At 38.7% G+C, this 14,907-nt stretch overlaps 1 protein-coding gene across 1 annotated transcript in view; it reads left to right on the forward strand.

Moving 5' to 3' along the window:
• STMN2 (stathmin 2) overlaps window positions 1–14,907 on the forward strand; it is a 49,604-nt gene that overhangs the window by 21,902 nt on the left and 12,795 nt on the right. Inside the window, exons 2-3 of the mRNA XM_025870755.2 lie at window positions 3,242–3,337; window positions 5,717–5,889. Of these exons, the coding sequence (XP_025726540.1) occupies window positions 3,242–3,337; window positions 5,717–5,889 (269 nt within the window). The remainder of the gene's footprint in view (window positions 1–3,241; window positions 3,338–5,716; window positions 5,890–14,907) is intronic.

Below are 14,907 nucleotides of genomic sequence, written 5' to 3' on the forward strand. Positions count from 1 at the left end.
TAAACATACCTTCTCCCTTCCTTGTTTTCCTTAACACTATGCAGTCTTTACCATCCAGGTCCACTGCTCTGGTTGCGTATAAAATACAAGTCACCCAATTAAATTTGAACTTCAGAAAGGCAAGGAATGATTTTCTAGTATGTCCCATGCAATTTTTGAGTTAAAACTTAAGTAGGCATCTTGTATTTTTGCTTGCTAAACCTGGCAACCGTTACTGTAAAGCCATTCCTGACCACTCTGCCCATAGCACCAAGGCTTTGAGGTTCTCCTGAATTTCCAACACAAATCATCTGTACCTCCATTTGACACCCTATTTTGCATGTGTTTCTATCCATATACTCCATATTTTTATATACATATACTCCACTTCCTGGATTTGAAAGCTTCTTGAGAATGAGGATAATATTATATTCCTTTGTAATTCCATAGTGCCTCACAGAAACTCCTGCCCATCGGTGGTGATCATAATCAAATACTTGTTAATTGAGACACTGACTTAAAATCAATGAGCAAGGTAGCCAACAATGATTTACTAAGCAATAACTTCCTTTCCCATCCAGACCTGTGCTGTGAATTTTTCCATAGATGAGTGAGATGTAGCATTTGCCTTCAAAGAGCCTATAGTTTTGTAAACAAAGATTACACATCAAAACCCAGTAGTGACTGACCTTAGACAGTATAGAATCACATATAACAGTATATAATCAAGGTTGTGTAGTACAGCCAACTAAGGGCAATGGGAGATCAATGTGGGCAGCACCCCTAAGAGAGAGAAACCCTGAGGAGGGAGGATGTGAATTGGGACTGAAATTTTGGCAAGAATTTGGATGAGAGGAGGGGATTAGGAAGGGCAATGCCATGTGGGGAAAGTTTGGGCAACTGTACCAAGTGAACAGGAAACCCTTCTTCACTGGAGAGCGTGCCTTTGTTGTAGGGAAAGAGTCAAGATGTGCTTGGACTTTGGTTGCAAGTAGTTTTAAGGAGCTCCCTAGGATTCAGAGCAACTATATGAGTGAGAATCTATGCAATGGCTGCTACTGGGTATGTTCATGCCATGGAGAGTCATGGCCCTCAGTAAAAACAATGTAAGGATTCTCTTAAGTAAGCACCCACAAAATCCATTGGTTTTGTCCCCAAACCACCTAGGAGAGGAAAAAACAAACTTTTTATCAGTCATGGTTATACATTACACATAGGGGTCTAAAGTGTTGGTCCTTGACAACCTTTACATCGTCTGCCTTCATTAACCTATCAAGTATAATAGAGCAGTGGCTAATACTAAAAATTATTGAATTTCATTTCCAAGAAACTGAAGACAGATGTTGAGGAGTATTCTTTTCAGTAGAAATTCATGTTCTTCTACAACACTATTTTAATCTGTTACTGTTCTATGAGACAGAGAATCTTATTTTATTTTTATTTTTGGGTTGGCCCTCCCTAATAAAGTTGGTATCTATAACATGTGCTCTGAATATGTGCTTAATTTTTCAAAATATTTTGGATACCATATTACTTTCTCTTATTAAAAAAAAAGGCACCCACCTACAAAAACTTGCTGTTTTGAGTTTTATTCTTCATGGAATTAAATGTATTAAACCACCAAATGTTTCTCTCTGACAGAAACTGTGATTCACACTAAGCATCCATGTAAAGACCTGCTTGGACCTTTATAAGTGACATAATTTTATTAACTAAATAAACAAATAAGACAAAGAAATATGGTTTCAGCCTTCTAAAATTCCAAAGGCATCCAACGAAATCTCTCAAAGTAGGTGTTAGCAGGACTGTTATGGTAAAAGGCAAATTGTGTTGCTTATTTTAAAGGAAATAAGCTAAACAGGGAGAAAAATTCTCTTAGAGTGACCCTCTGGATGTGTTAGGTTGAACCATATACAATATGGCAATATTTGATCTTTGCATGTGGTTCACTGATATGCAAGTATGTCCAGCCTTGACACATTGAACCTCATCCTAAAAGTAGAAATAGAAAAAGGCCTCTTGGCAATCTTGATATTGATTGATTTACCGCATTTTTATCTCGAGGCCACGTGACTTTAGCCTCTGGGTGCCAGTTTCATTTGCGTAATTGGTGGTGGGGCGGGTGGACTGTTAGCTAAATGATCTTTTAGAACCCTCCGAATCTAGCATTCTGTAGCTCTAAAACATATGGGTGTTGAATCTGTTTCCTGTTAGCCAACAAAAGATGGATTTGTCAGTAATGCCCAAATTAATCTTCTGCGAATTCCTGTCTTCCCAAGGTACTCACCCTCCCTTGGGTTACCATAATGATCAGAAGCCCCTGCCAAAAAAGAAACATTACCCATGAGATTCAACATGTTAGGGCATTGCCATTTGTTTATACTTTTCCACAAGTTAATGCACAGTATACCTATCATTTCTCTTCCATTTTTCTTAGTTTATTGATAATCAACAATGGTGAGAAGATTTCACCTCCTTATCCCCATCTGGTCCTCTCTTGTCCTGGTGACAACCAGCACTGATGAGATGCCTTCCCAGGTTACCTGGGCAGGAGGCCTCTTGACGGAGAGAGGGAAAAGTGAAATAAGGAGGGGGAGTGAAGGAGGAGGGAGATCACTCACTGAACTCCTGCAGTTCCTTGGCAAGGTGGGCACCCAAACCAGGTTCCGCAGAGGAAACGAGAGCCTTATAAGATCTCAGATCTAGCTTTATGGTTGTGGAAAGAAGTTGCAACAAGAAAGTGCACTCAGGGATAAAGAGAAAGCAGAAACGTAGATTCTTGGAGGATGCATCCGCTTGAGAACATCCTGATGGTTCTCTGCTTGTCCCTGACTGAATCCATGGCCACTCAGGCCAAAGCAGCAAAGGACACCTCCTGAATCATACTTATGTCCAGTAGACTTACATACGCATGTACTCAGATGGACCTATCTCTGCTAATTTTGTCTGGTTTTGCTTCTTCCATGTCCTTTCTGTCTCTCCTCCCTGTCCTACTGGATCTTAATTTCTCTGACTTTCCTTTCTTTCTCTCACTCCCTTTCTCTCACTTTTTATCTAACCAGCTATAATGTGTCATTTCTGTCCTCTGTAATAAGGAATATGCACTTGAGAGTCCTGTTTCAATCTCTCACTTATATTTTGCGAAGCTGTGTACTTGGCAATATTCATTCTGAAAGAGTCTGTAACTGTTACTTAGATGAAAACAGGCATTAAGAGGAAACTCAGAAAATGAAAGATACTAATCTCGAGTCTTTTATTTTAGCCTACAAGGAAAAAATGAAGGAGCTGTCCATGCTGTCACTGATCTGCTCTTGTTTTTACCCGGAACCTCGCAACATCAACATCTATACTTACGATGGTGAGTTGCCTACAATAGAAATGCTCCTGCTAACATCATTCAGAAAAACTTAGATACACTTGTTTCTCTCTCACAACTCCTGATAGAATTAAATCAATATTTTGTAGATCTCACTATTGACTTGTTGTGTCTAGCTATTTGGTCTTATTAATTGCCTATTGCTCAAAACAGTTTGAGGGTTTTTTGTTTTGTTTTGTTTTGTTTTGTTTTAAGTAAACTCTAACCCCAACATCAGGCTCGAACTCACAACTCTGAGGTCAAGAGTCACACATTGGGAGCGCCTGGGTGGCTCATTCGGTTAAGCGCCAGACTCTTGATTTTGGCTCAGGTCATGATCTCAGGGTCGTGAGCCCATGTTGGGCTCCACACTCAGCATGGAGTCTGCTTGAGATTCTCTCTCTCCCCCTCTCCCTCTGCCCTTTGACCCCCACGTGCTCTCTCTCTCTCTCTAAAATAATAAATAAATCTTTTTAAAAGAAAGAGCCACACGTCCAACGACTGAGTGAGCCAGCTGCCCCTAAAACAGTTTGAGTTTGATGCTAACAATAGCACATTAATATCTCCTAAGAAACAGAGGTAGATGGTTGTTACAAGCCACATTCAGCATATCAACGTCGATAACATGTCTAAAGCTTTTCTTTGCAAATAATATAATATACTAAGCTTTAGTTAGACCAAACAGTAATTTGCAAGAAAATGCTTTATATTTAGGAAACTCAAAAGAAAAAATCAACAACCATCACTGTTTCCCCCTTATTATAGTCTTCATAAAGTTCCCATATTTTGAGAATGCATGTTAACAAGCTAACAAGTTCCCATGATAAAAGTGACTTACGACTGAGGCCCCAGATAAAGAGAACTAAAAAAAAAAAAAAAAAAAGCCTAAAGAATTGGCATGACTATGAACTTCACTGTAGTGCAACCCTTTCCGTTGGATTTATCCAAGTTCATTCTACTTAGTTTGCTTTTCTTCCTGGCTCTGCCACTATCCACATGACCTCAGGCAAGTAACTTAGATTTTGTGAGGCTTATTTAACTTAGTATCTTCCTCCCACAGTTGTTGTAGGGTTTAAATGGTCTAATGCAAGTCAAACGCTTAGCACCAAGCCTGACCCCTTGTAAGCACCCAAAAATCGTAGCTATCATTGCCAATGATATCATCCTCACTTAATTCAGTCATTGTAATTAAAATGTTTGAAAAAGTTCTATGTGTAGCAGTCAGAGCTGAGGTATATTTTGCTTATATACTGTTGGCTTATCATGTTTCTTTTCCATATGTGTAAAGACATACATTAAAGACAAGCTGAAGGCATCTGTGGCACTTAACCCCTTCTGTGCCTTTAAAGGCTAGCCCAGGACTCAGAGGCTCTTTCCTTCCAAAGTTATGCTAACACAGCACAAGTGTCATAAATGCTAATTAACCATTTCATAAGGCAATGTCTTTCAGGGGAAAGGGTTTCAGTTTCCAACCCAAACTTTCATTAGAATGCAGGCTCAGTGCCCACTTTGTGTATGTTCATTCAGTCAACAGATAAACCGGACAGATGCTTCCTCGGCTAGATACAGCTGTGACTAGTAATCCAGCCACGTTGCTTCTGGGATTCTAATATCTTACTATGTGTTGTCACAGAGGCTCCAAAGATAAATACGGAACAGGCCTCTTCTTGGAGGAACTTAGAGCCGACAAGAGACATACGTGCAATATACAAATAATCAGCAAGCAGACCACAGTGTGATTAAGGGCTAAACTCGAGGCGACACAAAATGTATTAGGAAGACAGGGAAAACAGTGACTGGTTCTACAGCTTTAGGGATTGAAGACAAGGGAAAAAGAAAGTCGGAAGTTATGGATAAGCTGAGTTTTAGAAGCTAAATAGATTAATTCAACATTGCTCGTGCACTGCTTCCTAGAAGAATTGGTAGAGCGTGTCAAATTTCCAATAAACCTTTGTTATTTTTTTCTTCCCCATTTAGCCCAAAAATGCCTCCAGCCATGGTAATTTTCAAAAGATAAATCTAAATCTGTGCTACTCTATTTCCATGTGAAGCTCATGTTTATTCAAAAGGAAAATAAAGTTCAATTTAAAATCAATTCCGGCTCTTTTTTCCTAAGTAGGCTTGCCATCATTCGACTCCCGGTGGACACTGTGGAATCTCCCAACACTGTAAATATTTATTCTGTTGGAATATATCTGTAATGATACTAAAGAAAGAGGTCTTGTATGTTCAAAACCATGTAGAACAAATAATCACAGGCAGCATTTATTCCTATTGGCCAGAATAACAAGGCTACTTGCAACTGCCAGAATTCAAGTTATTTAAATAAACCCCTGCTTCACTGCTCTGTATGCTTGACATTCTCAAATATTCATTCCTCAGATATGGAAGTGAAGCAAATCAACAAACGTGCTTCTGGCCAGGCTTTTGAGCTGATCCTGAAGCCACCATCTCCCATCTCAGAAGCCCCACGAACTTTAGCTTCTCCTAAGAAGAAAGACCTGTCTCTGGAGGAGATCCAGAAAAAACTGGAGGCTGCAGAGGAAAGAAGAAAGGTAACTTCTCCCATAGGTTTTAAATTCTCTCTTTTCTCTGTCTCTTCCCTTCCTTCCTCTTCTTTCTGCCTCCCTCTCCTCCCTCCACGCCCCACATATTCTAGCAGAGGTTCCAGGGGACATCTGCGTGTGAACCTGCAACATCCCAGCACGTGTAGGTCTTCAACATACATGGAGCCAGGCTAGTTCAAGTAAAAATTGCTCCTTTTAGGCTACTTAAAACCAAAGATTTGCACTAAAGAGCACTAAAAGAGCTTCAATACTCTAGTGCTCTTCTCCCTCTCCTGGATCCCCTATCACAAAAATTTCCCCACCTTAGTCCACTGTGCGTATCCAGAAAAAGAGCCTTAGGTAACTTAACTCCAGGGTTTGGAGGTGGGGAGGGGTACAGGACTAGTGATTCCTCCTTCTCAGGGTCTGTGTCTCATCCCCAGTGTAGTGCATGGTTTTCCTTGAAACAGTAGACCACCAGATCCTCCCCCTGAAATATCTCTGTCCGGATGCTGCTCACCCCAGGGTAAGGGCCCCAAGCTTGCCTCTGTCCTCAAGGCCTCACTTCCTGCCCTTGAAGTTAGTCCTTCTAAGATCAGGACCCTCTCAATCTATTAGTATCCTCCTCTACCCAGTTCTAAGCCTTGATGGCATTTTTTTCTCTCTTTTCCATTGGTCCCTGTTTGTTTTAGAGCACTTTTCTTTTGCCAAATCTCTAATTTTTCACAAGTAGATGACTAAGAAGCCATGGGTATTAAAAATGGAGGGCACTCAGAAATCCCAAGGACTCTACACATAAAGATAAAAGTTATGTCTGAATATATCTGTACCAACCATGTGATTGTTACAGTCCATCCCACCAAAATGCTCTTGACCAACCCAAATGGAATAATTTTTAGGTAATTCATTCCTATGTTGTATTTTCCACTGACTTTATCACAAAGTATTTTTAGAAGCATGTAGTCATTAAGAATATGCTCCGTGCACAGTATTAATGGAAATGAAACTCTGCATTTATAGTAATTTTTTATTTTATTAATATATTGCCTATAAAAAGTTAGCCAATACATTCAACACCTTTATGTTGGATAGTTACAAAGAAAACAAAGATAGTCTTTCTCACTGAATTCTCTAACGGTCAAAATGTGACAAAGCCAAACACGTGTATGTGCGAGTATGTGTGTGAATAATGTGTGTACATATATGCACACACACATATATCTACATACATATGTAATAGCAGATAATGAGAAAAACTCAAAGATTAGAAGACCTCAGATTAAATTTTCTGAGCTAGAAAATACTTTTTGTTTTGATCTTTGTAGCTGAAAAATCTTCCTATGTCAGAAAAACATACGAAATACAATTTCAGTTTTCACTGAAGAGTGCGGTTCTCCACGCATCTGACAAGTATTTCTTTACATGTATGTTTATTATATTTGATCAACTACTGTTATCATAGATGTGGATTTTAAAAGGAGGAAACTGAGCTACTAACCCAAGTCTATGTACAGGAAGTTGCCTTAAAAAATGTTTAGCAGGGGTTTTTTTGTTGTTGTTATTTATAGCTTTCTTCTTATAGTAAAGCTAAATTAACTAACAGTTACAGTCCACCAAGCCTGCTACCAGCAGATATAAGTAACTAACTACAACAGTGAGGGTGTGTTGCATTCAAAGCAGTTCAAGTTCTCTTGTAGATACAGGTCCTAGGTTGTCATACAGAGATGCTGTGACTTGCTTAGAATAGAAAGTCAGTGACTGAGCTGAGATTGAAACTTAGAGATGAAAATTCAACATCATGGTTCAGAATGTTGCTGGTGTTTCCAGGTAACGTATTTAATTTGAAGGATATTGTTAAAAGGAAAGAACAACCCAGAGATTATCAAAATGAACTGGGTATTCTCATAAAACTCCCTGAGTTAGCCAATTACAAATTCTGGTAAAATTCCTACACTCTGATGATGATAAATCATCAACAATTACACATTTATACAATTGAATTGAACCAGAAATTGGCCTCATGGCTAAAAGACATTTACAAATATAATCATCCAGTATCCTGACACCAGGAAAAATCTTCTTTGAAAGCCTTTAAAATCAGTATTCCTTCACATGTCTGGTATTACTTCTTACAATTTTCAAGGCAAAAATCATTATATAGATTATGTCCTGGTAGTAGGGTTTTAATTAGAAGAGAATATAACTGATTAACAGAAAGTACCAACTTAAAAAAATCATTAATTGATTTTATTCTATTGGCTTGTGCCAACTTAATTAGTGCTTGTTAGAAGACTTGTTGATTCTCCTCCAAGAACCTCTAGCCAGTTCGTATGTGTCAATGATTACCTTAATGAGGACGTGCATATAACCAAAAATCAATCCAACTAGCTAAAACACAAAGTGGGTATGTGATTAAAATATCTAGGAAAGGTTACAGCTTCAAAAACACCTGGATCCAGATCAAGCAGTACGGTCAGATAAACCTTTATATATCATCATCGATCTCTTCCTGCCTCTAATTGGTTTCAAGACCAAGAAAGTTTAGTTTCCAACAGTTGCTCCCAATTTATTTTCCTCACAAATTAGCCACTGGAGCACAAAGAGTGCTTTTCTTTCCCAGTAGTTCTAACAAAAGTCCTGGGATTGAGCCTCAGTGTCCTCTCCTGGGTCACACGCCCAACCCTGAGCCCATCCTTGTGGAGGAGGGAATGTGGCACTTTGATTGCCTAGTCTGGGTCACATGACCTGCAGAGGCATTGAGGTAAGAATCCTGCAGAGAAATGTGGAGGAGTAGAGCCCTAAAAGAAAATTGAGGTGTTGTTATCTAAAAAGGGGAAATGGAATTTAGACAAGCAGAATGAGAGATATCCACAATTTTTATCTGTAGAGGTTTAGCGTTAGTGTAACAATTACAATAACTATTTAGCTCACACACTATTCAACTGGTAATTCTCCTAGCCCTGCCAACGTGAAAAAAGCAATCCCTGCAGCCATATAGAATAGAGCTATCCAAGAGAAATACAATGTGAGCCACATATGTATTTTAAATTTTTCTAGCAGTCACATTTTAAGAAGTAAAGAGTAACATGAAACAGCCCTAGGTGGCTAGTAGCTACTGAGTTGGACATGCAAATAATTAGACCAGAAAGATTTTAGTGAACCATGGAGGAATTTTAGGCCTAACTTTTTCAAATTGGTACCAGGTAATTATTCAGTTCAACTTTACTATTTTTTTACATATTTTCTAAGAATTACATTGATATAGAAACTCAGAAAGTTAAAAAGTAACTGCCGTGCTATGATTTCAATCTTTACGTTATCAAAACAAACCCAGGTGAAGTTTAGGACCTACTGGAAGTAGGCTCTTCTAAATCTCACACTTTCTTCTTTGGTTCCCTCAGCTCTGTGTTAACTTGTCAAGTCCTCACTGTGGGGAGGGAACTTCCCTGGGCCCAACGTTCACCTGCTGGTCTCTCTCCTGGTGTTCAAGTTTATTATTATTGGTTTTTTTTTTTTGGTAGCACTTAGCACAATTAGTAAGCATATATTTAGCCCTAATACTCTCCCCCATTAGATTATAAACACCATGAAGACATGGGTTGTGTCTTTTGTTATTAGTCCCTAGGAATAGTTAGTACTACAAATATTTTTAAATGAATGAGTAAATGATAATTTTTATTTATTTATTTTTTAGTTTTTTATTGTTATGTTAATCACCATATAGTAAATGATAATTTTTAGAGCCAAATGTTAAAGTGGCAATATATCACTTGTTTTGACTTTTTATTTCATCTTCCCATTCTAAAACAAAATTATAGTCAATACATTTCCAAAGGATATCTTCTGAAAGTGCACTAAATAAATTATACAATCCAAAGAATTCTTAGTCTGGGAAAAGCACTTGATCAACAGATATATTAAGAACCTACTATTTGACAGGCACTGTTCTAGCTAATAGAGATGCCTCATCAACCTTACTCCAATTGGGAAGAAATAGTTAATAAATAAGTATATAATACATCAGATGACACTGAATAAAGCAGGGCAAAGGTAATTGATAGTACTGGAGTGGAAGGCGCTATTCATATAGGGTGATCAAAAAAGGCCTCTTAAATATGAGAATATTTGGGGGAAAAAAAGCACGAAGGAAAGTAGTAAGCCTTACAACTCTTCTCTGGGGGTAGAACTCTCTCTGGGGGTAAAGAGATTAGCAAGTGCAAAGGCCCTGAGGTAGGAGTGTGCTAGGACAGTTTAAGAACACAAAGTTCAGTGTGGATGAAGCAGAAGGAACAAGGAGGGACTAGTAGGAATTGAGGTCAGAAGGTAGCATTTTAATGACTTTGACTTTGACTTCAACTGAAATGGGAGACCACTGAGGAAAATAAAACCAATTTCACTATTTGATGTGAGTCGCAGCATCTTTTCAGAAAAAATATCTGCTTAAAAAAGCTGGGTGACTAGAAAAAAAATAGTGTTAGATAACTAGAGAAGACATGAAAGTGTCCTAGACTAAGAGACTGGTTCTGAACTAAAGATACTCAGAGGTGAGAATGCAGAGTGTGTGTTTTCAGAGCAGTGGGTAGACCAGTGTTACTAGTAGACTTGCTTTGGGAGTTGGAGACTAGTGAGATGAGATTGTGAAGGGCCTTGAATCCCAGGTTAGGTCCTCAAACTGTACTACAGAAAACAGAAAAAAGTCGCCAAAGGCTTTCAAAAATAAACAGATGTCCAACCTAGCCCAGGGGTCAGCAACATTTTGCCCTGGGTCCATTTCCTTTCTCATAGTTACAAGTTTTTAAAGATTCTGCCTATCAAACAAACTATTAATAGTAGTGTAAAATTAATATAATAGTATTAGTAAATTAATATAATAGTATTAATAAATTCCTTTTGCCATGGTTATAATCAAAGGAATCTATAACTGTCAATATTTTTCATTATCATAAAAAATAAGCATTTCCTCACTAGATTGACTTAATTCTAACTCAGTGTGAATATAAAAATAGGCATAGACATAAAGGTGAAATATGATTTCTGATAGGACTTCTAAAACATAAAGAAAGCTATGAGCCCCTTTCCCCTCCATTGGTATCATCAAAAGGCCTGCTTCTGGGAGTTTAGGGAGTTTAGGGACCACATCTGGGAACCAGTGACCTGGGCTATGTTGCAGAGGCCTTCTGGATTGACAGCTCGAGGGCTGCCATAGAGTCATGTCCACATGGACTCAAACTCACTTTGAGATAAATGTTTTGGCAGTGTCCCCAATTCCTCACACCATCTGCTGACACTATGGTAGCGCAGGCCATCTGGTTACTAGGTTGGACAATCCTCCCTCAGGCTCCTTTGAACCAGAATTAATGCCCCATTGATTGGTTCAGAGAAGAAATTGGTTACACAAGAAATAAGCCTTTTTCCTGCTTTTCCTCCTCTCTTTGATTATCTCTGGGAATCAGCATTCGCCTCCATAAGAATTATCTCAGGAGGTCAGCTTGAAGCTCATATTTTGAAATCAAAGTTTCCATACTGCAACTGACCCACCTGGGTGAAACACTTTAGTCATCCATCCTTTCAGCCAGCCATCCATTTATTCATTCAACAAACGTTTAACAAGAAACATCAGAGCGAAGCTAACCATATCCCAGTTGGCCCAGCACAACTCTAGCTTAGTTCTGTTTTTTTCTGATATCAGTATTATCATTTCAATCTCATAAGTGCCCCAGTTTGGGCAACAAATTATATGGCTATCATAAGCCAACCATAGTGTTGAAGAGAATCTTTAAAAAGCACAATGGGTAAGAACGTATGTTTAAGACAATACCTGCAATCAAAGTGTGGTTCTACCACATAATAGCCGTGTGACCTTGGACAAGTCACTAACCTGTCTATGTCTTATTTTACCCATCTGTAAAATGAGACTAATAATAGGACCTCTGTTGTGGAGTTAATGTGAGAACCAGAAGACCTATCCTACATGAAGACACATGACAAGCACTGTGGGACAATTTGCTATTATTATGCAAAAACACATCTGGTTCCTGTCCATAGAGACTATATAGTCCAGCAAACTCACAATTTTTTAAATTTTATTTTATTTAAATTCAATTAAACATATAGTATATGATTGGTTTCAGAGGTAGAGTTCAGGGATTCATCAGTTGCACATAACACCCAGTGCTCATTACATCGAGTGCCCTCCTTGATGCCCATCACCCTGTTACCTCATCCCCCTCCCCTCCAGCACCCCTCAGTTTGTTTCCTATAGGTAAGAGTCTCTTACGGTTTGTGTCCCTCTCTGGTTTCAAAAATTCACAATTTTATAAAGAAAAGAAGTTTCTTATTAACAAAGATACTGAAATGTTACCATACATTTCATAAATATTTTCAAATATTATAAAATTTATTTATCAAGTTATGAAGAAGGAGAAACAGTTTGATGGGTAGTGGGTATATAAATAGGTCTGCCCAGCTACCAGTGGCCTGAAAAAAAATTAGTATTAGGAAAAAATGATGAAAATATAAGAATTCTAATGAGATGGATAAAATCTCACCCTCAAATAGATTGAATTAAAAAGAGCACTACTCAAACCAGTTCAGTGAGATACCCATACTGACAATAGTGGCACCTATCAACTCCAAAGTCCCCGAATCTCTGAAAGAAAGATGCATTGCTCATTTTTAACAAAATAGAATAAAGTGGACCGTGAGTCACCAAACTTGATAGACTTACCTCTTCTGTTTATTGGCATCTCATAGATGGCAATTAAAGTTGCGTCCAGGAGAAGAGGGGTGGTTTGTACAGCAATGGATTATGAGCTAAAGTGCTAGATTATTTGTAATTCAACATTCGGGAAGCATCTGCTCTGTGGAGAATTTGACACCTGGTCCACAGAACCCTCATGTGTGTCGTCCCCTCAGTGAAGAGCACCCCCCGCCGTAGTTCTGGGAGTTCACTACAGTAAACTCAGTACAGGCTTTAGCAGAAGAGCTCACTCTAAAGGTCTTTGGGTTTTAATCATTTTTAAATTTTTATTATGCTTCTCACTCTTCAACACAAAGTGAATATGGCACCCTTTTGTTTTACACAATTATATTCAATTATCATATCTTAACAAGACATTATTTATATTCCAACTGGGTTACTAATGTTTTTTTCATTGTTAACAGTAAAGCCAAAAATTAGAGACACATCCTCTAACTTAACACTGTAAAGACACTCAGATACTAGGAGATCAAGTTAGTGGCAAGTAATATATCCAAATGATGAAAGGAGACATAAAATAAAGGGCTAGAAGTGTGTTCACTTCCGAAGTAAGTGGGACCCTAGCACTATCTAAAATATAGTCCTAAATCTTTTATGTGTACATAAAATAAAGTGAGTTTTATAAACCACTTAACTCAAATTTATCTTCCATATCATTTGTATAGTAATTAAATTCATACTCTGATACAAGGAATGGTAATGAACCTCTTTGGAAAATGTTAAAGTGTTCCTAAATGTACAATAACTCCTCTCTCTGTCTCATTATTTTTCCCTTCATGTACGTCTCATGTAATCATTTCAGTGATACTGAGTCCATTGTGGGGAGGTTTATGCCTAGAAAAGGTTTTCACCAGTTCTCTGCCTCCGTTATTACAGTAGCAAGGTGGAGAAGGTTCCCTGATCTTCCAGAATGTCCTGCTGGATGTCTCGGTTCTATAAATAGTTTGCCTTGACATTTGCATTATATCAGCTGATGATTATCATGCCCTAATTTTCCATTTCAGTGTGACAGTGATCTTCTATATGAGGTACATGCTATTCAGAGATGGTCCTCCATGGTCAGATCCTTTTCCCTTAAACAATTTATTTTTAACAACTTTTAGCAAATCCTACCTTTCAAGCCTCCCAGTCGGGCTTCTTTTCTGCTAATCCGCCCAAGCAAGGAATAAAATAAAAACACCTCTTCCACCATGCAGTGAGAACTTTACTTCTGCCAAAGTGAAGGGAAATATTTCCACGTTTGTCTAGCACATATTTTTATTCTATCCTCACACGCACCTTATTTTTTAAGGCAGTTTTCTAAACTAAAGTGAGCTTTATTTGCTCACTGATAGAAATATTAGAATCATAACCAGTTTTCTTCCTTGAGGCTGTGACTGGGAGATTAAGGTATAGTTTTTTTTTAAGATTGATTTATTTATTTGAGAGAGAGAGAGAGAGAGCACAAGCGGGAGAGGGAGAGGGAAGAGAATCTCAAGCAGATTCCCCACTAAGCGTGGAGCCTGATGAGGGGCTCATCTCCCCACCCTGAGATCACGACCTGAGCCAAAACCAAGAGTTGGAGGCTTAACCAACTGAGCCCCCAGGTGCCCTTGGGAGATTAAGGTGTATATATGAGAGAATCAATGTCTTCCCAAGAATAAAGTCAGAGAAGTTGTAGGCAATGATATCTGGTGCTAAGCTGCAAAGGAAAGAAAAAGGAGTATGACTGTCTCAGCGGTGGAATTATGGAGACCTTAGGAACTGAGGTAAAGGCCCCGAGACTATTAGCTCTGCGGAAGAATGTGTTCAAGAGTTGAGTACTTGTGAGGAGAAGCCAAAAGAGGGCGCCATCATTAAGTATTTTCTCAGTGTGGAATTCTTTCCGTAATCAACTTCATGTCATATTTTTTTTTAATGGATGTGAGCTTTAAATATTTGAAACACAGGTAATCATTAGATCCTAAAAATGGGTTAGTCGAGGCGATGGTGACTATAACCTTCCCTCTGTATAAGAAAAGAAACTACAGGAAGGAGCAGGCCTGAAGTGGCCCGGTTTGGCTGGTCTTCGTCATTTAGCAGTGGCCTCACATAAGAATGCTCTGGACTGCCTTCTGTTTCTGTTTCACCCCATTAATTGTGCTAAAGAAATACACTTGACATCGATGCTGGGTAGTCTCATTTAGCTCCAGTGGCTGCCAAAGTACTAACGCCATTAACTGAGGCAGCTCAAACGGAGCCAAACACTCCACCCAGTAAGGCCGCCCTCCGTCACTGACGATGGGGCC

This window comes from Callorhinus ursinus, unplaced genomic scaffold (genome assembly GCF_003265705.2).
Source record: "Callorhinus ursinus isolate GAN/ISIS: 27379988/994484 unplaced genomic scaffold, GSC_fseal_2.0 scaffold5, whole genome shotgun sequence".
In the NCBI taxonomy this organism is placed as follows: domain Eukaryota; kingdom Metazoa; phylum Chordata; class Mammalia; order Carnivora; family Otariidae; genus Callorhinus; species Callorhinus ursinus.